General features: G+C 42.8%; 1 protein-coding gene across 8 annotated transcripts in view; it reads left to right on the plus strand.

Annotated features, from left to right (window-relative positions):
• The window catches only part of POU2F1 (POU class 2 homeobox 1), a 179,583-nt gene that overhangs the window by 130,191 nt on the left and 26,778 nt on the right, over positions 1–22,614 (plus strand). For all 8 annotated transcript variants that reach the window (XM_045982521.1, XM_045982517.1, XM_045982518.1 and 5 more), the window contains 7 exons: positions 2,598–2,651; positions 4,485–4,604; positions 6,899–7,087; positions 8,544–8,670; positions 9,943–10,037; positions 15,986–16,159; positions 22,257–22,398. In XM_045982521.1, coding sequence (XP_045838477.1) covers positions 2,598–2,651; positions 4,485–4,604; positions 6,899–7,087; positions 8,544–8,670; positions 9,943–10,037; positions 15,986–16,159; positions 22,257–22,398 — 901 coding nt within the window. The remainder of the gene's footprint in view (positions 1–2,597; positions 2,652–4,484; positions 4,605–6,898; positions 7,088–8,543; positions 8,671–9,942; positions 10,038–15,985; positions 16,160–22,256; positions 22,399–22,614) is intronic.

Raw genomic sequence — 22,614 nt, forward strand, 5'->3', positions numbered from 1 at the left:
AACAGAGAGGATGACCTTGGAGCTAAGATTGGAAGGATGTTGGGAGGTAGCTAAATTAAGTGGTAAAAGGATGCTCTCACTCTTTTTTCAACTTTCTATTTTGAAAATTTTCAAATCTGTGGAAAAGTTATAACTATAGAACAGTTTTCAACCAAAAGCCCTTCATCTGGAATCACCAACGATTACTGTTCTAATCTTTGCTCTGTGTGTGTGTGTGTGTGTGTGTGTGTGTGTGTGTACAAACACATATAAAAAATGTATATACATTTTTTTTTTTTTGGAATCAAGTTGCAGGCACTCTGGCCTTCTACTTCTAAATACTTCATCACACTTTTCCTAAAAATGGTATTTTTTTATACAACTATAATATAAATTTCAAATTCCAGAAATTTAACATCAGTGAAATTTATTATCTAATGTTCGGTCCATATTTAAGTGTTCTCTGATCTGCAGTCCAGTCCACACCTTGCATTCAGGTTTCCTGTGTATTTGGCTTCTTCATTCTGTAAGAATTCCTCAGTTCTGTCTTCATCTTCCATGAGGTTGACATTTTTAAAGAGTAGATACCAGCTGTTTTAGAGAAGACCCCCTCAGTTTGGGTTTGTTTAATTTTTCCCTCATGATTGGATCCAAGTTTTTGACAGGAATACATTAAGACTGTGGTATCCCATTGTCCCATTTCTGTGATACTAAATTTGATCATTTGATTCAGGTAGTCCACTCAGCAAATAATCCATGAGGCGATACTTGACATGCAACTGTCCTGTTCCTCAACAGACTTCTGCCCAGAAACAACATGATTTAAATAAAATCCCACAGAAACTTTATTTCCTTTAAATCTGTGTACCCAAAACTCTTTCCTCTGGCTCTCTGGCTGAATTCTTAGCCTTGGGTCTTAAACGTACTGTCTTTTCAGATTTTTCTCCCTTGACTACCCTGCATCTAAAATACGCTCTCTGTAAGTGGCTGGTTTTGCTTCTGAGGGCTCTCAGCTCCTAGCAGGACTGTTAGTTTTAAATAAAGGGCATCTCTGATCATTTTCGCTCTGAACTGTGTCTTGATCTCCATATTAACACTTGTATTTAACTTCAGCAAACCTTGATGCCATGTGATCTATTCAAAATGGAACTTACTGGCTTCCCTGGCAATGACGTTACCTTTTTTCCAGTCTCTCAGATTTGAGCCCTGGAATAATTCATGACTTTTTAATCTATATCCATTCAGTTGCCAGGATCCTGTGTAGCACCTTGCAGTGCCTCTTGCGTTAACTGCTTTTCCTGCTGACTGCGGCCGTTCTCCTTTAGGCTTCCACTCATTCTCCCAGGTTTATCTTCTTTTTCTCCTAACATAGTGTTTTTGTTTTCAAGACATTGACTTTTTTTTTTTTTTTAAGGATTTTATTTATTTATTTGACAGAGAGAGAGAGAAATCACAAGGAGGCAGAGAGGCAGGCAGAGAGAGAGGGGGAAGCAGGCTCCCCGCCGAGCAGAGAGCCCGATGCGGGGCTCGATCCCAGGACCCTGAGTCCATGACCTGAGCCGAAGGCAGAGGCTTAACCCACTGAGCCACCCAGGAGCCCCAACATTGACATTTTTGAAGACTGTTGCTCAGTCGTATGTTACTTACATACGACATAAGTAATACTGTGTTCTTAGTGGATCATACCAGAAGGCACATGTGTCATCGCTGGGGACTTTATCTTTTGTAATTCGTTGAGAGCTATGAAGAGCTACGTGAGAATGTGTAACTATCACGTTATTCCTCCGGTTTCACCCATTAGAGCATCCCTGGATGACACTTGCCAGAATCGGTTATCGTCAACATGGTTGTCAAATAATGATCCTTATTCTAATGAAAATCATGGTTTTAACTTTCTGAATGCCTGAAATGTATTAAGAAAGTACGATGACAATTTCCTGTGTGGCTTATAGGACCGATTCTTTATTTCCGCCGGCACTCTTGAGTTAGGACCGATTCTTTATTTCCGCCGGCACTCTTGAGTTAGGACTGTGAATGTTTTAAGGACTTGACTGTGTATGTGTGTGTGAGGTTTTTACTCTCGCATGTACATGAAAATCTTGAAATTAGAAGGAGTAGATCATTCTGGTTGTTTATAATGATGACAGTGACGTGTATGAGTAACTTGTTCTCATGTGCTCTTTAATACGGAAGATGAATTGGGCTTTTAGGGTCTCGGTGTCCGTGGGTACAAACAGGAGGCACAGGAGGAAGGCCTGGGACAAGTGCAGCAGCGGCATGCACGCTGGGGCTGCCTCAGAAAACTCGTTTTCTAGATTGTAGAAAAGAAATGGTAGATGTGCTTTCGGTGACGATCATAACAGTAAAAATTTTAAAAGAAAGAATAAAGCTTAAAGCTGTTGGCGAAAGAAAGGAAGAAGAGAAATGTTAACATAATTTTCTGGTGGGAGCTTCTCCATAAAGTTTTAACCCTGTAAGATAGACCTCTTTGTGTTCTCAGCTCTGACTCAGTGACACACACGTAGTAGAGATTCTTGAAACACTTGGTGATGTCGACTTATGGTGATGCAGTATCCGTAGTACTAGACTAGAACTTTACCTCATTATTGTACTTGTAGGTCCAGCTCGCTGGAACAAGTTTACAGGCTGCTGCTCAGTCTTTAAATGTACAGGTAAGCTGGGTCAGGGGATTATGGATCAGTTTTACACTTTTTACCATAGTTTTTAGATTTTTTATAATGAGCATGCAATAATATTATAATTAGGAAATATTTAGAAGTATTACCTTTATTACCTAATGTCATTAATGATAATCACTGACATAGGTGAAAATTCAGTTTGTATTATGCTACCATGAATGACAAAAGGTGAACAAGAAAAGTGTACTTTCAGAGTTGGATATGTAAGTTTAATAACAGTTTCTCAGTTAGGTAGTGATAACACATACCTGAACACAAAGCCAGATAGTATCTTAATGCCCTTTTGTTTCCAGACGTCTTTGTCGTCATTTTCTAGTGTGGAGGAAAGAACACCGGGCTGAGATAGAAAGGTCTTAGGTTTGCACATTCTCCCTCCGCCACTGACCAGCTGTGTGACCGTTGGCAAGTCACTCCACCTCCTGGGGTTCCTTTTCTCTTACATTTATTTAAGTAGGGAAGTGGAGAAGCTTGGCAGGGTTCCTCTCTGCTCTAAAATGCTGTGATTCTAAGGTTTATAACTAAATCTGTTATAGTCCTCGATGGGCTTCATACAGTCAAAATTTTAAAAACCAAAGTTAAATCTGGCTACTTTGCTGATACCAACCATATGGTAAAACATGCAAAGTTCAGTTACCATGCATTACTCCATAATTCAGTCGATCTGCAGCTTCCTTTCGTTGTAGTGTTTGGGTTACTGACAGTCAAGAGGGGAAAACTGTTTTCTAGAAGATTGATTCCAGTGTTGCTAATGACTGAAGACCTTGGGTTGAGCATTCCATGAAACCCAGTAGAATATGGACCTAGTAATACATGGAAGTGAGAAGAGAAAAGAAAAGGAGATAATGTGACCTTCCTTTCTGAGGGAGAGGAGGCGGAAAATTGCCTTGGTTGCCATGGTAAACTTCCATCCCTTGGAGAGATGTTGGCAAACAGGCTGTGTCCCCAGTGCGGCATGTTTACAGTCCTGCACTGTAATTCTCTCGAAGTGACTGGCAGGATTAATCAGAGCCTTTATGTTAATTAGCCTTGCTGCGGTCCCCAAAACAGGTGGTGGGAAATATGCAAATCTATGCAGAATTTTAATGTTCTGCATAACCAGTTTTAATTACCATAAAATTTCCTCTTAGTGTCCCTTTTAGGAGTGTGTTCTCTTTCCCTCTTGACTGCAGCACTTTCCCTCTAAATTTGTCTATTACTTGATGGGAGATGCTAAATTTACATTTATTTTAAATATTAGATGAAAAGTTTTGTGGGTCCAGTAACCAGTCTCTGAGAGGATATATAAGGAAGTTTCAGACTGACCATCAAATACATCTCAGAATGTTGGCATGGACGGTCTGGCGTAGAGGTGGATGGAGAATGTGCTCTTCCCTTACCCTGTATTTCCAAAAATTGAGGATTTGGGTTTCTAAACAATCCTGCTGACTTGTGGAGGACCCAATTATTTTTGCTTCTTCAGAGTTGTAATTGCAGCTTTGCTAGCATTGGAATAAAAAGTCTACCCCAAAAACTTGTATGTGGATAATTTTTATATTTTATTTTTCTACTTTTCTAGGTTCCATATTTGATCATTTTTTTATAGTTGGAAAACAGCAAATAATAAATGTGACTTTTAAAGAAAAGAAGTCTAAAAACTTATTATGTTAAAATTAGGAAAATACAAAGATTGGTAAGAAAGAAAAAGAATGAAACCAGAAAACTCATGACTAGATAAATCCATGTTGTAAATAATTCTTAAAATACAGAGTTTTTTAATCAATTATTTGAAATCTCTTATTCCTTCCCACCATCCCCCGCCCACCTCAGTCTAAATCTAACGAAGAGTCGGGGGACTCCCAGCCGCCGAGCCAGCCTTCCCAGCAGCCGTCGGTGCAGGCGGCCATCCCCCAGACCCAGCTGATGCTGGCTGGAGGACAGATAACTGGGGTAAGTCTTCACTGAGAGAATTGTAACAAACTTTCCTAAACTTTGTGTCAGAACTGCCATTGGCCAATACTCGGATTAGAACTATTTGCTATGCCTGGAACCATTTTCTTTCAGGAATTTTCTATATTGTAGGCAGCTCTGAAAAAGGAATTTGTCCTAAGTTTTCAGGGTATCTTTTCTGACTTCTGCAGATGCTCTAGATAAACAAAAGACTTCTTTAAACTCGTGTTTTAGCTGCTGCTTCATCGTGCGGTGTGGTCATCCTGTGACTGAGACCATGACATTGGTGTAATTGTAGTGATCCGTTTGGAGTTCTGCTACTGCTGCAGAACAGAAGTGAAGGAAAGGGCTAGTACCTACAAAAGGAAAACAGTCTCTTTAAGATCCTGTGTAGTGTTCTCCGATGAAACCCCTGGTCTCCTATCTTGACTCTGCAGTTTGCTGTTCGGGCTGATGATCTCATCTCTCTGTGCCTCAGTTTTCCTTCAGTTGAGTGGAGGTGTTACCCATGCGTGGTGCTGTCTTACAGTACTATTACAAAGATTAAGAGTAACAGTACTTGAAAAACTTAAAGGATGGTGCTGGGCATATCACAGTCAATAAATGTCATTTACTATTATTGGTAAGAAATTGGCCTTTATGGATATATTAAGCTTTTAAATTTTCAGCTCTCTTTTCTGTAAGACACAAAATATTTTCCAGGGTTAAACACTTGTCTGTTATTTTTGTGGCTGGAAAAGCTAGGAGAATTATAAGGAAGAGTTATTTGTTATTGTTAAATTTACATCATATCAGCCCACACAATTTTTTATTTCCTTTATTTTAGTTAAGTATGTCTTAGTAGTGGAAAGGCTCCTTAAAGAATTGTTGTGAAACTATTCTCGAAATCCCCTTAATGGAAACAAACCATAAGAGACTCTTAACTTGCTGGTGGCGGGGTTGGGGGGGGTGGGTGGGTGGAGAGGTGGAGATGGGGTAACTAGGTGCTGGGTATTAAGGAGGGCACTTGATGGAATGAGCACTGGGTGTGAAATGCGACTGATGAATCACTGAGCTCTACCTCTGAAACTAATAATATACTATATGTTAATTGAATTTAAATAAAATAAAATTTAAAATAAAAATCCCCTCAGTAAAAATTCGTATGTTTATATACTAGAGAAAATATTTATAAGCAAATATACCTTGATAGGTATTAAGTTTTTGGATGGTTTGATTTTGATACTTACGCCTCTCGTGCGGAAGTTCTTTTGGACCCTTGTAGAAGGAGGGTTGTGCCAGCAAGTGAATGCACTGAGTATATTGCAAGGTGAGGTGCCTGGCTGGCTTAGTCGGAAGAGCATGTGAATCTTGATCTCCGGGTTGTGAGTCCGAGACCCATGTTGGGGGTCGAGATCACCAAAAAGAAGAAAAGCATACTAGAAAGATTCTGTGGTTCCTTCTTGTTTGATCGGAACATGCCACCAAAAGGAAGGCAAAACACACTTACTACTTTGTATTTGAAATAAGTTGCATTATGAAAGCCAGTTTAAATCTGCTCTAAATACATTCCTTGTTTTACTCTGTGGGTTTGTTTTGAGAGACTAGCGTCCACAACAGTCCTAAGGATTCCAGGTTCCTGTGGCTGGGGCTTCTGTTAAACCTGGGCTTTAGTGTTCATTTGCATGTGAAGAGAGCGGCCGACACCACCTGTTTCCCGGCGATAATGTATTGGAAACGGGATGTCACGTTGCCCAGGCCCAGTGCTTTCAGTGATTGAAAAGACTGGGTTAGGGAGGGGCTGCAGGGAGATTTGGAAAAGAAACAAATGGAGCTCATATTCTTTAGTCATATCTTAGGACATAATGGGAACGATGGAATATGGCAGAGATTCATGCTAATGGGAAGCAGCTGGGCCTTATCAGTTCTTTCTGTGGTCAGATCCAGCGTCCTCGTTCCTCATTCATCTGACTAATCACTTGCTGTTCTGTTGGGTGTAAATTTCTTTTCATATCCTGTCAGCATTGATTCTTTTTTTTTCCTTGCTTACTAGTTAATTACTTTTTTGCCTGAACCCTGGGGCCCAGGACAAGCTCGAATGATTGTTTAAGTCCAGAGCGAGGGCCCCACTTCAATTTAAATGTTCGGCTGGTGCGGTAGCTCGGTTGCCGATGGACGGCTCAGTCTCGGGCTCGCCGGTGCGGTTGGCCCGCTAAGGTCTTGGGCCGCTTGCGTTACCTGCCGCAGAGCAGGTGGCTTGCACGGGCGCCCTTCCCAGTCACACCTTTCAGACTGTCGGTTGTGCTTGTGCGCAGCTTACGTTGACGCCAGCGCAGCAGCAGTTACTGCTCCAGCAGGCCCAGGCCCAGGCCCAGCTGCTGGCTGCCGCCGTGCAGCAGCACTCGGCCGGCCAACAGCACAGCGCCGCCGGGGCCACCATCTCCGCCTCCGCCGCCACGCCCATGACGCAGATCCCACTGTCGCAGCCCATCCAGATCGCCCAGGTGAGTGTCTCTTGTGGCCGGGGTGCCAGGGGGAGGCAGAAAACGGCCGGTTTCCTGTAGTTTGGCATTCACTCTCCGGTTGTCAGTGTGGGCCCCGCAAGACCCGAGAAGCTCCCATCAGGGAAGTACACGGCAGCCTTCCTTGCCGCCGCCGAGCTGGAAATAACACGTTTGTTTGCTAATTTGAGTTGGTATTATAAACACATAACTGATTATTTGAATAACTGACTGTTTATAAGAAGTGACAATTCTTGAATAATTAGTCGGCATATTTCTGGAGCAGAGGATGACTGTATTTATTTTAATTAGCTAATTATGGCAGGCCTGGTTCTTTCACGTGCGCGGCCGTGACCGTCGCGGCTCGAGTGGGAGGGATGGCGCCGGCGCGCCGCTGCGAAGTAAGGAGCTCCGCGCAGAGCTGGGGAACATGGTGTTTGCTTCCACGCTCACGTTTTAGGGCAAAGTATCCACAGATAATAAAAAGTTGTTTACGATGCACAGACAGTACTACCAAGAAAGAAAGGTCAACGAAACCCTTTATCTTGAGGAGAGGAAGAAAGTACAGGTAGTCGTATCAGTAAGTCCTACCAAGAATTCTTCAGAGTCTAGTGCGAGACGATGGTCCTTAACCCCTAGAGGAGACTCCGAAGTGCGGAAGGGGATTTGTAGTGTAGCTAGAGTTGGACTCGACGTCAAAGAAGAGCCAGTTAACTACTGAGTAAAGAATACGTGTCAGACTAATTTTTATGACTGTTCTATATAAGCTTTATCAAGATAATGTTTAATTTTGGCCCCTTGCTTCATCACCAAATACATGTTAAGTGTGTAAGGTTTGAGACCCTGTGTTGACATCATTCTAATAAGATGATGTGCACGGAAGCACATTGAAAACTGTGAAACACTAAACCGAGATAAGCAAGTTCAGTATGCTATGGATTGGATTTTTACATGGATAGCTATTTTTACACGGATTTCGCAGTTGAGTTAGACTGGTACCAAGTTTAACGAATCATTATAGATACTTTAATCTATTGATGCAAATTCAGACATAGTGCTCTCAATTTTTATTTAAGAGAAAGATCAATTGAATATTCAAAAACTCAACATTCTTTTCTCACTCGATTTGTAAAACCCATATTGCTCTTTACATGTTACAAACTCAACCGTAACCGTTTGTTCTGAGGAAATTTGTAATAACTCTTGGAAATTAGGTTTGGCCTGACTCAGGATACAGTAGCTGGCCCCAGAACTCCTAAGTCCTCCGGGCCGCTCCGGGCTCTTCTTTGTTTCCTCTTCGCGAACGTCCCCAGGCACACCCTGTTCCGAAGATGGAAGACTGTAAAATAAATATTGACTCTTTTTTATTTGGATGACCCGGTTCATCCTCTGGGGAACCTGATGATTCAGGGAGTTTGATTTCGGGATCTCCAGTCTGTGTTTTAATTGTGTTTTCCAGGATCTGCAGCAGCTGCAGCAGCTTCAGCAGCAGAATCTCAACCTGCAGCAGTTCGTGCTGGTGCATCCGACCGCCAACCTGCAGCCCGCGCAGTTCATCATCTCCCAGACGCCCCAGGGCCAGCAGGGTGAGCACCGGCGCTGCTCCTGTGGGCGCACCGGGCCGTCGTGCGGGGGCCCCGACACCGGCTGCTGTCGGCCGGCCCGGGACCTGTCGGCAGCACAACCGCTTTACTGCATTGACTCTAACTTCCAGCTCAGTACTCACGTTAAGAAAAACGCATCTTTCGGTCAAGTCCTTCACTGCCTTTCCTCTGTTTAGTCACAAGGGGGGAACCGAGAGCTTGGCCAAAAATCTAAATGAAATCTTTTAACATAAATTACTTCTAGTATTTTGATAGTTTTTCTTGAGAATGTATTAAGACATGTGGGCTGAGCATTAAAAGCATATGCTTTTTTTTTTTTAAGATTTTATTTATTTATTTGACAGACAGAGATCACAAGTAGGCAGAGAGGCAGGCAGAGAGAGAGAGAAGGAAGCACGTTCCCTGCGGAGCAGAGAGCCTGATGTGGGGCTTGATCCCAAGACCCTGGGATCATGACCTGAGCCGAAGGCAGAGGCTTTAAACCACTGAGCCACCCAGGAGCCCCCAAAGCATACACTTTTAACAGTCATTTGTTTTAAAGTTTGAGAAGCACAAGGGTATTTATTATATTAGAAGTTGCAGGTTTTTGAGTTACAAAAAAAAGTTTGAGGCCTTTTAATACCAAACGTTGTTTTGTCATTTCTGTACCAAACAGTCATGTTTGTTAGATTGGTTACTGGAGTCCCTGTAGAGAGATTTCAGGGTATCACGTCTTCACGCCAAGAAACGTTAGTATGTCTCTACCAATGCCTCATTATTTCTGTCCTTTAGTCCTCTTCGTCTTGGTGATTCATTCTAAAATCTTCCGTTGTGTAAATACCCATCCCACTTAATAGACAGCCTGCTCCCTCCACGAACCAGACAGTCCTCTGGTCCAGCATCTACTGGCAGTTCCTAACGCAGTCTGGGTTAAGAAGGTGAGCTCTTTTTAGAGTTTCAGGCTGCTTCCATTTAGACTAAGTACTTGTTCATTTTCATCCATTTCTTACTAACATAAAGGATTCACCGACCAGAGAGCCCCTCAGAGCCAATATCAAACACATGCGTCGCGTTACTTTAATGGTCCCTGTCTTCTTCCCCAACTTGTATTTACCAAGATTGAGTTTTAGGCAAATAAGACATTAAGAGTTTTAAGACTGATAAAACTATCAAGAGATCAGTTGGAAATTTTCACTTCACTTTCTTACTCTCTGTTTTGCCATATGTTCAAAGCAGTCTTTAGTGTTTCTGACACGACATGTTTGTATTTTACAGGTCTCCTGCAAGCGCAAAATCTTTTAACGCAACTACCTCAGCAAAGCCAAGCCAACCTCCTGCAGTCGCAGCCAAGCATCACCCTCACCTCCCAGGTCAGTTTTCTCCCAGGGACGGGGGTTTTCTCTTACCCTGATGTTTTGACAGATTCTTGGACTTGGTTAAATTATAAAACACAGCAAAACCCCATCATACCCTGATAAAAATAATCCGGATAGTTTTCACAAAGTGATCAAAGATTCAAAACAGAACTTACCAGCTTGATAAAGCAATGCCACCAAACTGATGTCGTCTTTGACCGTATTCATGGAGTTCCTGTTTGCTCATATGTTTATAAAGAATAACTTTGTTAGTGGCAGATGAGCAATGAGTTCTGGCTATTCGAGCATCCTCTCGTCTTCCCTGACCCCTCCCCTCAGTTGGCTGTAGAGATTTCCATTTGTGTTAGAAACCTACTGCCTCCGTTAAAACACATGATTGTCTTTTGCACTTTCTCAGAAATGGCAAAGAAGTTCTGATCTCTTTGTTCTCTTTCCTTTTGGCTCTCTCTTTCCTTTTCCTTTTAGCTCATTTCTACTAGAGTTAATGTGTAAGCATCTTGAGATTTAATAGGTCATTTGCTTCGTAACCACCTGTGACTCTGAGCATGTCATTTTACCTCTGTGGACCTTCATGTCTTCTTCTGTAGTTGAGGAGGTTGAACTGACTGATCTTGAGTCTCTCTTCCAGCTCTGATTCTCTTTGTCTATAGTCTTGAAAGTTATCATGAGCACATTGCCACATTTGACAAAATTCAACATCTGTTTATGTTTAAAAAAAAAACAAACTCTTGCCAGCTAGGAATAGTTTTCAAACCCAGTAAAAGGCATCTACCGGAAACAAACAAACCCCACATCATACTTCCCAGTAAAATCAGGACTAAGGCAAGGACGTCCGCTGTCAGCACTTACTCAGCGCGGTGCTGTAGGGCCTCGCCGAGCAATAACGCATGAAAAAGGAATGAAGGGCGTACAGATTAGAAAGGAAGATGTAGACCCGTCTTTAATTGGTAGACGACATGATGGTCAATGTAGGAAATCCTAAGGAATCTACAAAAAGTTGCTGGAATTAATAAGTGAGTTTAGCAAGAATGTAGGACTAGATTCTTGTAATCAGTCAGCATTAGCAAGGATTGTTTGGAAGTTGAAATTAAGAGGAAAAATATTTTACAGTATTTATGGGTAAATTTAACAAGTCATCTGTAGGACTTACGTATTGAAAACTACAAAATATTGCTGAGTGAAATTAAAGAAGGCCTAAATAAATGGACAGATATATGTTCATGAATCAGAAGACTTACATTGCTAAAATGTGAATTCTTTTCCAAACTGATCTATAGATTCAACACAATTCCAATCAGTACCCAACAGGCTTTTAAAATAGAAATTGGCATGGTGTTTCTAACATTTATATGGAATTGTGGAGGACGTAGAGTAATCAAACAATTTTGAAAAGTAAAAAAGTTGAAAGACTACCTCACGTCAAGAAATGTTATAAAGCTGTAGTAACGAAGATAGGATAATAATGGCACATGGATAGAAATGAAGCAGAAGACAAGGGTAAGGAGACCTACACACCTATGGCCAACTGATTTTCCACAAAGATGCCAAAGGATTTCGGTGAGAAAAGGAAAGCCTTTGGTTATCCATAGACACCCCCCCCCAAAAAAAGAATCTTGATTCTATTTTACACAATTTACAATAATTTATTTGAAATGGGTTATGGATCTAACCTTCCAGAAGAAAACTTAAGGAAAAATCTTTGTGTCCTTAGAAAGAAAATGACTTCTCTCTCCTCTTCCTCCTCCTCCTCCTCTTCCTCCTTCTTTTTAAGATTTTATTTATCTAAGAAAGAAAGTAAGAGAGAGAATGATGGGGGGGGTGCAGAGGGAAAGGTAGAAATAGACTCCCTGCTCAACAGATGCCCGGCTCTGTCCTAGGACCCTGGGATCCTGACCAGAGTGGAAAGCAGATACTTAACCAACTGGGCCCCCCGGGTACCCCAAGGTAATGATTTCTTAAATAGGACACAGAAAGGGATGTCTGGGTAGCTCAGTCAATTGAGTATCTGACTCTTGATTTCAGCTCAGGTTATGATCTCAGGGTGGTGGGTCAAGCCCCACTCTGAGCTTCATGCTCAGCAGGGAGTCTGCTTCTTGCCTTTTCCCTCTTCCTCTGCCCCTCCTCTGGCTCTTGCTTGTGTGCTCTCCCTCTAAAATCTTTTTTTTTTTTAAAGAACAGGACACGAGCGGGGCTCCTGGGTGGCCCAGTAGGTTAAGCCTCTGCCTTCAGCTCAGGTCATGATCTCAGGGTTCTGGGATCGAGCCCCACATCAAGCCCCACATCGGGCTCTCTGCTCAGTGGGGAGCCTCCTTCCCCCTCCCTCTCTCTGCCGACTTGTGATCTCTCTCTCTGTCAAATAAAATCTTAAAAAAAAAAAAGAATAGGACACAAGCAGTAATCATAAAAGAAAATGATTAATTTATAAAAGTGAAAATTCTTTGTTAAAAGAATAAAAAAAGGCACAGACTGGAAGAAAATATTCTTCAAATTTATATCTGATAAGACTTGTGTTCAGAATTTAAAACAAATTCATACAACTCAATAATATTTTAAAAGGGGGGTTATGTGCAAAATATTTGAAAATACTTCACCAAAGAAGGAGGTATGTGAATGCTCAGTAACCACATAAAAAGATGCTCAAAATCATTAGTCATCAGGGAATGCAGATGAACTGTCCCTACACACGCACTAGAATGGGCAAAATTAAAAAGCTGTGACGGTACCACTGGGTTCTTTCATATGTTGTTGGTGGGGCTGCAAGTTGGAGCAAACGCTCTGGAGAACAGTTTGGCAGTTTCTTACAGAGTTAAATATCCAGGTACCTTATGGCCCAGAACTTCTGGTCTGAGAAATGAAAGCATATGTCCGTGCCAAGACCTGTATATAAATGTCCAGAGCAGTTTTATTCGTCATCATCCCAACCTGGAAACAACCTGAATGTCCAGCAGCTGGTGACTGGGTAACATCATTTTTGGCATAGGCATATGATGGAATGCTGCTGGGCAATAGGAAGAAATAGACGTGGGAAACTCACCAACATGTGTACATTTTGGAAGCATCGTGTTACGTGGAGGCCGAGCATGAAGGGCCGCAGACTGTATGACTCATGTGCGTGGTGTCTTAGAAGGCAAAACTGTAGGGACGGAAATCCTGTCAGTGCTTGCAGGGGCTGGGGGCTAAGGGTGGAGATTGGTGGCAAAGAGCACAAAGGAACTTTTGTGGGGGTAGAATGTTCTGTATCTTAATTGTCGCAGCAGTTCTGTGACTATATACAGTTGTCAGAGCATCAGACTGTACACTTTTAAATTTGCATTTCATTGTGACTGTGCTCCATATAAAAATCGGGCTGGAGTTTGGGAAAAAGCCTGTCCCAGCAGTTCCTTCCCGGCCTCCGTGCTTCCTCGGGGCAGGGCTGGTGTGGCTTCATCCTGACCCCTGCGCGCTGACTTCTCCTCTGCCGTTGCTAGCTCTGGCCCGGTTGAGCCTGAGGTTTCTGGAGTTGGGGTAACTTACCGTAACCACCCCACCGAGAGGTACCCAAGCTAGTTTTAGTCCTTTCTCACTGGAGAACCGGGCTTCTTCAAGCCTGGAGATGAAGTCACAGTTTGATAGCCGAGACTCACCTCTGCCGGGCAGCCAGGGTCCCTGGGGCGTGCGCAGCTGCAGGATTCTAACTCGGTTGGTGCGGGGTCGGGCTCCTCCTGCACGGTCAGGGTGAACGACCGTCCGCGTCAGCAGCGTCTGATGGAGAGGAGCTTGGTTGTCCTCACCGAGACAGGACGATAGAGACCAGCTTACTCCAGTTTTAGGCCTGGGTCGCGTCTACCGCGTGGTTTCTGGGCCGGCTGGTTCAGTTGGAAAGAGCACATTACTCTCCAGGTTGAAGTTCGGGGTGTAGGACCATTTAAATTACAAGAAAACTCACAGCCCCAGGCTGTCTGTCACGCCGGTCTGGACGCCCTCAGCTGGGCTCCTTCACAGGAAGGCTCGGGTCCGCAGCTCGGCTGCCGTCAGGCAGCACCTTCCACTATCGAATACTCACACGGGCAGGTTCCAGTCAGGGCTTGTGAGCAAAACAGAGTAGCCTTATGTTTGTGTAATAAGGAAATCTAATATTTTCTTTAAAAGAAGAAAGATTATACCTTCATGTCTTCAAATAAACTCTAGATAGATTTAAATAAATATTTAAAAACAGGAAGCCAACAGACTGTTAAAGGAATTTTATCTGAGAAATAAGTGAAAGCTTTCTCAGATTTGAAGCAATAAAATATTAGAAAAAAAGTTCACCCAAATGACAGTTTAAAACCTACGTACACTGAGAAAGAAAAGGAAAAAAACAGATTGCGAAATTTGTACTAATACAACAGACAAAGATTTCATCTCTAACATCTGGTGAGCTCCACGGGGATTAGAATAACGAGACCATGAATAGACACATGGCTGTGGTCTAAATTGATTGATAAAGAAATACAGGTAATAATTGACACGTGGGAAAATTTCTGAGTAATAAGAAATTCAGATTAAGGCATTAGTGACGTACCATATACTCCTTCAATTAGCAATACATCTTTACAAACTGCTACCACAGTCATGCGGAAGAAACTAGCATTTTATAGTGAGAACCAACATGATGTGTATCAAAAACCATAGAATTATTTATGGTATGTCCTTTATCCAGGTATAGATTTTACCTCAACTAGTTAAAAAGGTGCGAAAAAGAACCGTATGTACAAGGTTTTTCATTATGTTACACGTTAACTATCTTAACGAAATCATAAATGAAAAAAGGATTTAGCAATGAAGAAATTGTTAGTTATGATAGCTCCTCAGTCAGCCTTTGAAAATGATAATTATGAAGCAGAGTATAAAATCATATATATTATAATTATAGTTAAAGTTAAGAATGTAGGGGCCCCTGGGTGGCTCAGTCATTAAGCATCAGACTTCATGATCCCAGGGTCCTGGGATCGAGTCCCGCATCGGGCTCCCTGCTCAGTGGGAAGCCTGCTTCCTCCTCTGCCGCTCCCCCTCCCTCTCTCTCTCTCTGTCAAATAAATAAAATCTTGAAAGTTAAGAATGTAGATCCAAGGCAGGGAAGAACCTGGTCGAGGTAATGAGTAGGTTTAGGGCATTGTGTGTGGTGACAGTGTCCAACCCCTATCTTCTGACTCCTCAAGACGCACACACTAAATGTACAAGCTTTTTTATGTCGGTCACACCTGAGTAAAAACAAAGTTTACTGTTTGACTTAGTGCCCTGTGGACCCTTCCAGTGTCTTAATAATATGAAAGTTACTCTGATGTTTGAGATGCAGGGCTTGTTATTGCAGATTTGAAAATCACTTAGAACGTGTGTGAGTTACGTGTAGAGGTTAAATAAACATGGTGCAACAAATGAAAAGCAGCATAAAAAAGGAAAGAATTGTAGGTCTGCGAAAAGATACACGAGAAAGAAGCTAAGTCATTTAAACTGTAGGTGATTTACTCTCCCCTTAAAAACATTTTAATCTGACTGGTTTTATAACACTGTGTCGTAAGTTGGAGATGTGCCAGTGATGAACAAAACGGGTGTGGGCCCTGTTCTTTTGAGACTTACACCTTAAGTGGCATATTGATGGAAGAGATTCTTTAAAGTAGTCTAATTTGTTATGTTAAGTATCTTATGCACACGTATATTTGAAAACCCGAGTATAAGGGGTTTCATTTTTGAGTAGTTAATTTTTCCTCCTGGACTGGACGTGTCTAACTGTAAGCGTAACCATAACGCAACATGGTCTCGCATTCTGCCCTCCTCGCCGGGCGCCAGTACGCTGTGCCTTCCGCGGGTCACACCATCTGCGTAGTTCCTTAGAAAGGTAGCTGCTCCTTCAGTTGTTCACGTGTGACACCTCCCAGTGGATCATCATGTGCGCTTGTTCTCGTGTCCTTCCGTCCCCGGAGCAGCCAGCAACCCCGACGCGCACGATAGCGGCCACCCCGATCCAGACACTCCCGCAGAGCCAGTCGACACCAAAGCGAATCGATACTCCCAGCCTGGAGGAGCCCAGTGACCTTGAGGAGCTTGAGCAGTTTGCCAAGACCTTCAAACAAAGACGAATCAAACTTGGATTCACTCAGGTAGGATGCACCCCCGCCCCCAAACTTGGACTGATTTCCCCAGCTGGGTCCGGATCTGTGCCTTCCGCATCTGGATAAGCTTCCGAGGTGCAGAAGTTTCCCCGGCCTTGTCGCCTAGTTTTATATTGGAACTTGTTCTTAGCCATTTTCTGCATTTATAGATTTAGACTGCTAATCATATAGTCATTTATAAATTTATGACTTAATGTTAGGTTAAAATCTTTAATCTTTAAATGTTAGGTTAAAATCTTTAAGATGTCTCTCAGAACATGGGCCCCTGAAGTCATAATTAGACCAAGAAAAGGTGAGAGTTTAACAGATTATGTTTGGGAATACTGTAATTATAGTGAGGGTTTTATCTGTGGGACATCTTGTTCTAGGCCTTAGTGCTCCGTAAGACTGAGAGAGTAAAGGTTGCAGGGGAAAAGTGTGAGAGACTTGTTTAAAACAGATTTTTGGGAGAGAGTAGGGGGCCAGTGGAGACAGACATTCACACGCACAATAAGCCCAAACTGAAAGTAAACAAATAGAAATCTGTTAAATCTGAAAAGTCCAAATTAATCAAAATCCAAATTAATTTTTTTTAAAGATTATTTAATTTGACAGAGAGACAGCGAGAGAGAGGGAACACAAGTAGGGGGAGTCCGAGAGGGCGAAGCAGGTTTCCCGCCAAGCAGGGAGCCCGATGCGGGGCTCGATCCCAGGACCCTGGGACCATGACCTGAGCCGAAGGCAGATGCTTAACAGCTGAGCCACCCAGGTGCCCCCCAAATTAATTTTTTTTAGTGTCACCTAGCAGAGGGCTTTTAACGTGAAGTAAGTTTAATGGTCCGAACAGGCATCTGGATATATGGCATTCTTGTTCTAAGCGCTACACGGATACCTGACGAACAGGTCACAAATGATACTTTGAAAGCAGGGAAAGAATTAAACCAAGTAGCAGTTATGTAAAATGATATGAGATCTTTAGATGGAAAACAGTTGCCGAAGTATAGAGGATTGGGTGTTTTTATGGAATCAGGAAAAACCTGCTGTTTTCTTAGAATATAATTACAGTGTGAAGATGAAGCCACTACTTAAACACTGTCCAGATTATTTTCAGTGGAAAGTAAAGTATGTGCTGCTGTGGCAGATCAAAAACCAGGGATGAGGGGCACCTGGGGGGCTCAGTGGGTTAAAGCCTCTGCCTTCGGCTCAGGTCATGATCCCGGGGTCCTGGGATCGAGCCCCGCATCAGGCTCTCTGCTCGAGAGGGAGCCTGCTTCCTCCTCTCTCTCTGCCTGCCTCTCTGCCTACTTGTGATCTCTGTCTGTCAAATAAATAAATAAAATCTTTAAAAAAAACAATAAACCAGGGATGATATCCCTCTTCCCTCTGTTTTTAAGAACAAACTTTTTGTTCCTTATATTTCTCTGGTAAGTTATTTTTGCTTAAAGAAACTAATTACATATTAGGAACATGAAACGATTTTTTTAAGTAAATACAATTTTTAAAAATTAATTAATTAATTAGAGAGAGTGTGCAAGCACAGGCAGGCAGAGTGGTAGGCAGAGGCAAAGAGAGAAGCAGGCTCCCTGTCGAGCAAGGAACCCGATGTGGAACTCGATCCCAGGACGCTGGGGTCATGACCTGAGCCAAGGCAACCGCTTAACCAACTGAGCCACCCAGGCGTCCTGTAAGTAGATACAATTTCAGAGGAAATGTAGTTATCTTTGTGAGCAAACAAATTCATAGAGTTCAGTACTTTTGAAATATCTCAGTGATCTGGCTTGTTTTTACAAAAGAAAGCTGGGGGCACCTGGGTGGCTCAGTGGGTTAAAGCCTCTGCCTTCGGCTCAGGTCATGATCTCAGGGTCCTGGGATCGAGCCCCACATCAGGCTCTCTGCTCAGCCGGGAGCCTGCTTCCCTCTCTCTCTCTGCCTGCCTCTCTGCCTACTTGTGATATCTCTCTCTCTTTCTCTCTCTCTCCCTATGTCAAATAAATAAATAAAATCTTTAAAAAAGGAAGCGGAAGTGACAGCTCGAGGAAGGGGGTCGGTTGAGCGGGGGAGTATCAGGTCGGTGTAGGGGGCCTGCGTGGCAGCCGGCGATTAACCCAGCGTGGTGTCAGCCTCCCTGGGAGGTTGTGGCCTCAGTGATACGCCAAGGCTGTTAAGGCTTTTAAAAATTTTTAACGTTTACCCAAATAGTGTTTTAGCCTTTCTGTGGCATTTGACCCAACACATTGCTAGTGTTGTTCCTCCTTCTCTTTCTTTTTACGGAAAGGAGCTTCCTTATGGTCTGGTGCTTTTTGGTTTTATCCTAGTATCCGGCATGACTCTTCCTGATTTTTCAGAATGACTTTGACTACCAGTGGCAGCATTTTGCAGAATTTAACTGCGTGGATTAAAGCATGTGTTACTGGCGCAGGATGGGAAAATCAACCTTTGTTGTTAAGTCACATTATCCCAGTTGTAGTTTTTCAAAGGTCGCTTTGTGTCCTGTTTGTTTATATATACACTCAGGGGTGGATAGACATTGAAGTTGTTAGTTTAAACAAACAAAAACCCCCATGCTCTGAGTAAATGTACATGTTAGTAGGTGTTTTAAACAGCAATTTTTTTTTTAAAGATTTTAGTTATTTGAGAGAGAAAAAGTGAGAGAGAGCATAAAGAGAGGAGGAACAGAAAGAGAAGCAGATTCCCTGCTGAGCAGGGACCCCGACACTGGCCTTGATCTTAGGACCCTGGGATCATGATCTGAGCCCCCCCGCCCCCCCGCCCCGCATCCCCTAAACAGTAATTTTCCATTTACTTAATTGGTTGGAAGATTGCTGTGGGTGTCACTATATAGTCGGGAGGGGCACCATAGTATAACACTTTTGTCACCTGTGGAAGACTCGTTCTTTCCTGATCGCAGCCTTTGCTCTTTTCAGAAGTATCAGGGCCTCCTGGCGGTCTCAGGTGGTTCGGTGTCTGAACCATGACGGTCTCAGGGTCCTGGGATCAAGCCCCGTGTCAGGCTCCCTCACTTGGTGGGGAGTCTGCTTGTCTGTGTACCTCTGCCCTTCTCTTTCCCTCTCTCTCTCTTTCTCTCAAATAAGTAAATAAAATCTTCAAAGAAAAACATACCAGAGATATTATATGGTTCAGATAATGTATGAGGCCACTGCTTCACACACGTACTTTTATGAGGAAGAACCCAACGTGGTAGTAATAGCACTGGCCTGAGCAAATATAAAATTGATGAAAATCAGTATATTAACTGAGGGGCCTGTTGCTTTTTACTCATTTAAGTAACTTAGGGGCACCTGGATGGCATAGTCGGTTAAATGCCCAACTCTTGGTTTTGGCTCACGTCATGATCTCAGGGTCATGAGATCGAGCCCCGTGTCAGGCTCTGCACTCAGTGCGGAGTCGGCTTAGGACTCTCTCTCCCTCTGCTCCACAACCACCCCCGCCCGCCACCCCACATGCGCTCTCTCACATAAATAAGTTAAGTCTTTTAAAAATATGAAGTAAAATTGTATTATAAATCTCACATGGCAAGGCTCTATGTCTAGCCACCATTTAAGACATCGTTTATTTTTATAGTGATGTGACTTTTTTTTTTTTTTTTTTTTTTAAAGATTTTATTTATTTACTTGACAGACAGAGATCACAAGTAGGCAGAGAGGCAGGCAGAGAGGCAGGCAGAGAGAGTGAGAGGGAAGCAGGCTCCCTGCTGAGCAGAGAGCCTGATGTGGGACTCGATCCCAGGACCCCGAGATCATGACCTGAGCCGAAGGCAGCGGCTTAAACCACTGAGCCACCCAGGCGCCCCGTGATGTGACTTTTGACGTGTTATTTTTGTGTACTTATCAATAGTGTTACTTTTCATAGAAAGATATTACAGACGTTTTTGAGACATTCTTAGCAAGTTATGCAGATACGACGTCAGAAGACATTTATTTTCTTCCGACTACTGCAGCAGCTCTTCTCCTCAGAGAACTGCAAGTTTCGTTGGCCCAGCTTTCTAGAAAGCCAGAATCTAAACAAACAAAGTGGCCCGGACATGCATATGTGACAAACAAAGCATGTTTATAGCGAATGTTTATTGATTGACTGAAGTAAGATCGAACAATTGTATAACGATACCGATACAGATAAACCTGTATCGACAGATACCTTTGTATATCAATGTAATGGACAGCAGTTATGCCCCGCTCACACCGTGCTGGTTCTTTCGGTTTTACTATAATTGGAAGGAAATCAACAAGCCGTCCATTTCCGCTCTTAGAGATTGTATGTTCAAAGCTGTCAGTGAAACTTTCTGTGATGGTGGGAATGTTCTGTATTTGTGTGTTCAGTACAATAGCCACTATCCACGTGTGGCTACTGAGCATCTGAAAGACAGCTGGTGGTGCTAATAAGGAACTGAGTTTCTAATTTATTTGATTTGAATTAATTCAAGTTTATGTAGCCACATCAGTTGAAGTTCTGATATTCTCTATACCTCATTTTATCATATAGTTTGAGCATTTTTAAAAAGATTTTATTTATTTATTTGACAGAGATCACAAGCAGGCAGAGAGGCAGTCAGAGAGAGAGATGAGGGAGCAGCCTCCCTGCCGAGCAGAGAACCTGATGCGGGGCTCAATCCCAGGACCCTGGGATCATGACCTGAGCCGAAGGCAGAGGCTTTAACCCACTGAGCCACCCAGGCACCCCTAGTTTGAACATTTAAACCTATACCTCTGTTAAACTTTTTATCAGAAGTTGTGCACCAGTAAGAAAATGGAGTTTTCTTAAGAATGTTTGTTTTTTGGGGGGGGTCCCCTGGATGGCTCAGTCAGTGAAGCATCTGCCTTCGGCTCAGGTCAGGATCTCAGGGTCCTGGGATTGAGTTCCGCATCAGGCTCCCTGCTCTGTGGGAAGTCTGCTGCTCGCCCTCTCCCACTCCCCCTGCTTGTGTTCCTTCTCTGTGTCAATTAAATAAATAAAATCTTTGGGGGCGGCGGAGGGGGGGGTGTTGTTTTCCTTTCCTTAACTACCACTTAGATGCAGGTGCTAATAAATGATGTAGTATGGGATTGGGAGGGCTGGGGGTGTCCAAGGACTAGGATAATCTCAGTTCAAAATAAGTGTTGCTGCAGTTGTTGCGAGTTGGCTGTTGCATGGTAGACTTGGCTGTGTAGTATTTAGGACTAGAAATGTTGCCGTTCTGTCCTGCCACTAAACTAATTGAAATGAGAGCATGAATCATTTAAACTCCATGAGTTTCTATTACCTGTATATAAAATAACTACTAAGATAACGGCTTTTTTCTGCTTTAACAAGAGAGATTCAGCTGGAAGAAAAGCACTGTATACATTTCAAAGGTTATAGGCTTATAAAGAAAGACATCTTTTGTAATATATTCAGGGGATCATTGTTCTATTGCTATAAGGTTACCAAGTTTCCAGTGCCCATGAAGGTTTAACTAAGTGGGTCAAACCTCTCTACTGTGAATTTCTGTCTCTATAATGGTTACAAAAGTAGTCTTTTAGGATACCTGTTTTTGTAACCAACTTTGAAATCCAAACTAAGGGTGGAAAATAGATTTTTTTTTCACTGCTTCCAGAAATACTTTACGGGGGGCAGGAGGAAGGTGCAGGGAGAATGAGGCCTTATTTCTAAATTTTAAAGTGATTTATAGGAAGTTTGGCTAGTTCAGAAGTACCTGAAGTTATCTAAGCATTTACATCTATTAACTCTATAGGAGATACAGGTAACTGGTTTTAAGGATTATTTAAATCATTGTGGTCACATCCGTTAAGGGGCTTGTTAGGATATCAGCACTGTCTTTTGAAACCTAGAAATATTTGATGGCTTGATTGTTACATGAGGCAGCAAGAAGAGACTCAAAACGGAGAGAAAATGGGAGTTACGAATTTTGTCATGATCAAGGCCTAGTAACAGTGTCACTGAATGCTGTGCTCGGCTCAAGGTTGGATGCGTTTGTGGGACCCGGTAAATGGAATGATTGTTGAGTCTTTAGAACAGTTTCTGGAGCAGCAGCCTCGAGTGAGGACTTTGGACATTAGTGAGACAAATCTCTTCTCTTCCTCTCCCCCTCCTGCTCTGTATTACCGTGCAGGGCGATGTTGGGCTCGCTATGGGTAAACTGTATGGAAATGACTTCAGCCAAACGACCATCTCTCGCTTTGAAGCCTTGAACCTCAGCTTTAAGAACATGTGCAAGCTAAAGCCGCTCTTGGAGAAGTGGCTAAATGATGCAGGTGAGTGGCTGTATAAGACACTTCCTCGCTGTCCAGTTGGTTTATGTTTCCTGTTGCATTCTTGGTACTTCGGAACATCAAAGCTCACTCATGTTGGGAGGGTCAGTGCCCGTTACGACGCCGTAAGTCAGAGAGTAATGCTCTTAGATCTAGTAATTACAAAGTACACAATGAACAATGATTTTTAGCCTTGGAATATTTCTTGCATTTGAACCA

Source organism: Meles meles, chromosome 17 (assembly GCF_922984935.1).
Source record: "Meles meles chromosome 17, mMelMel3.1 paternal haplotype, whole genome shotgun sequence".
Lineage (NCBI taxonomy): Eukaryota > Metazoa > Chordata > Mammalia > Carnivora > Mustelidae > Meles > Meles meles.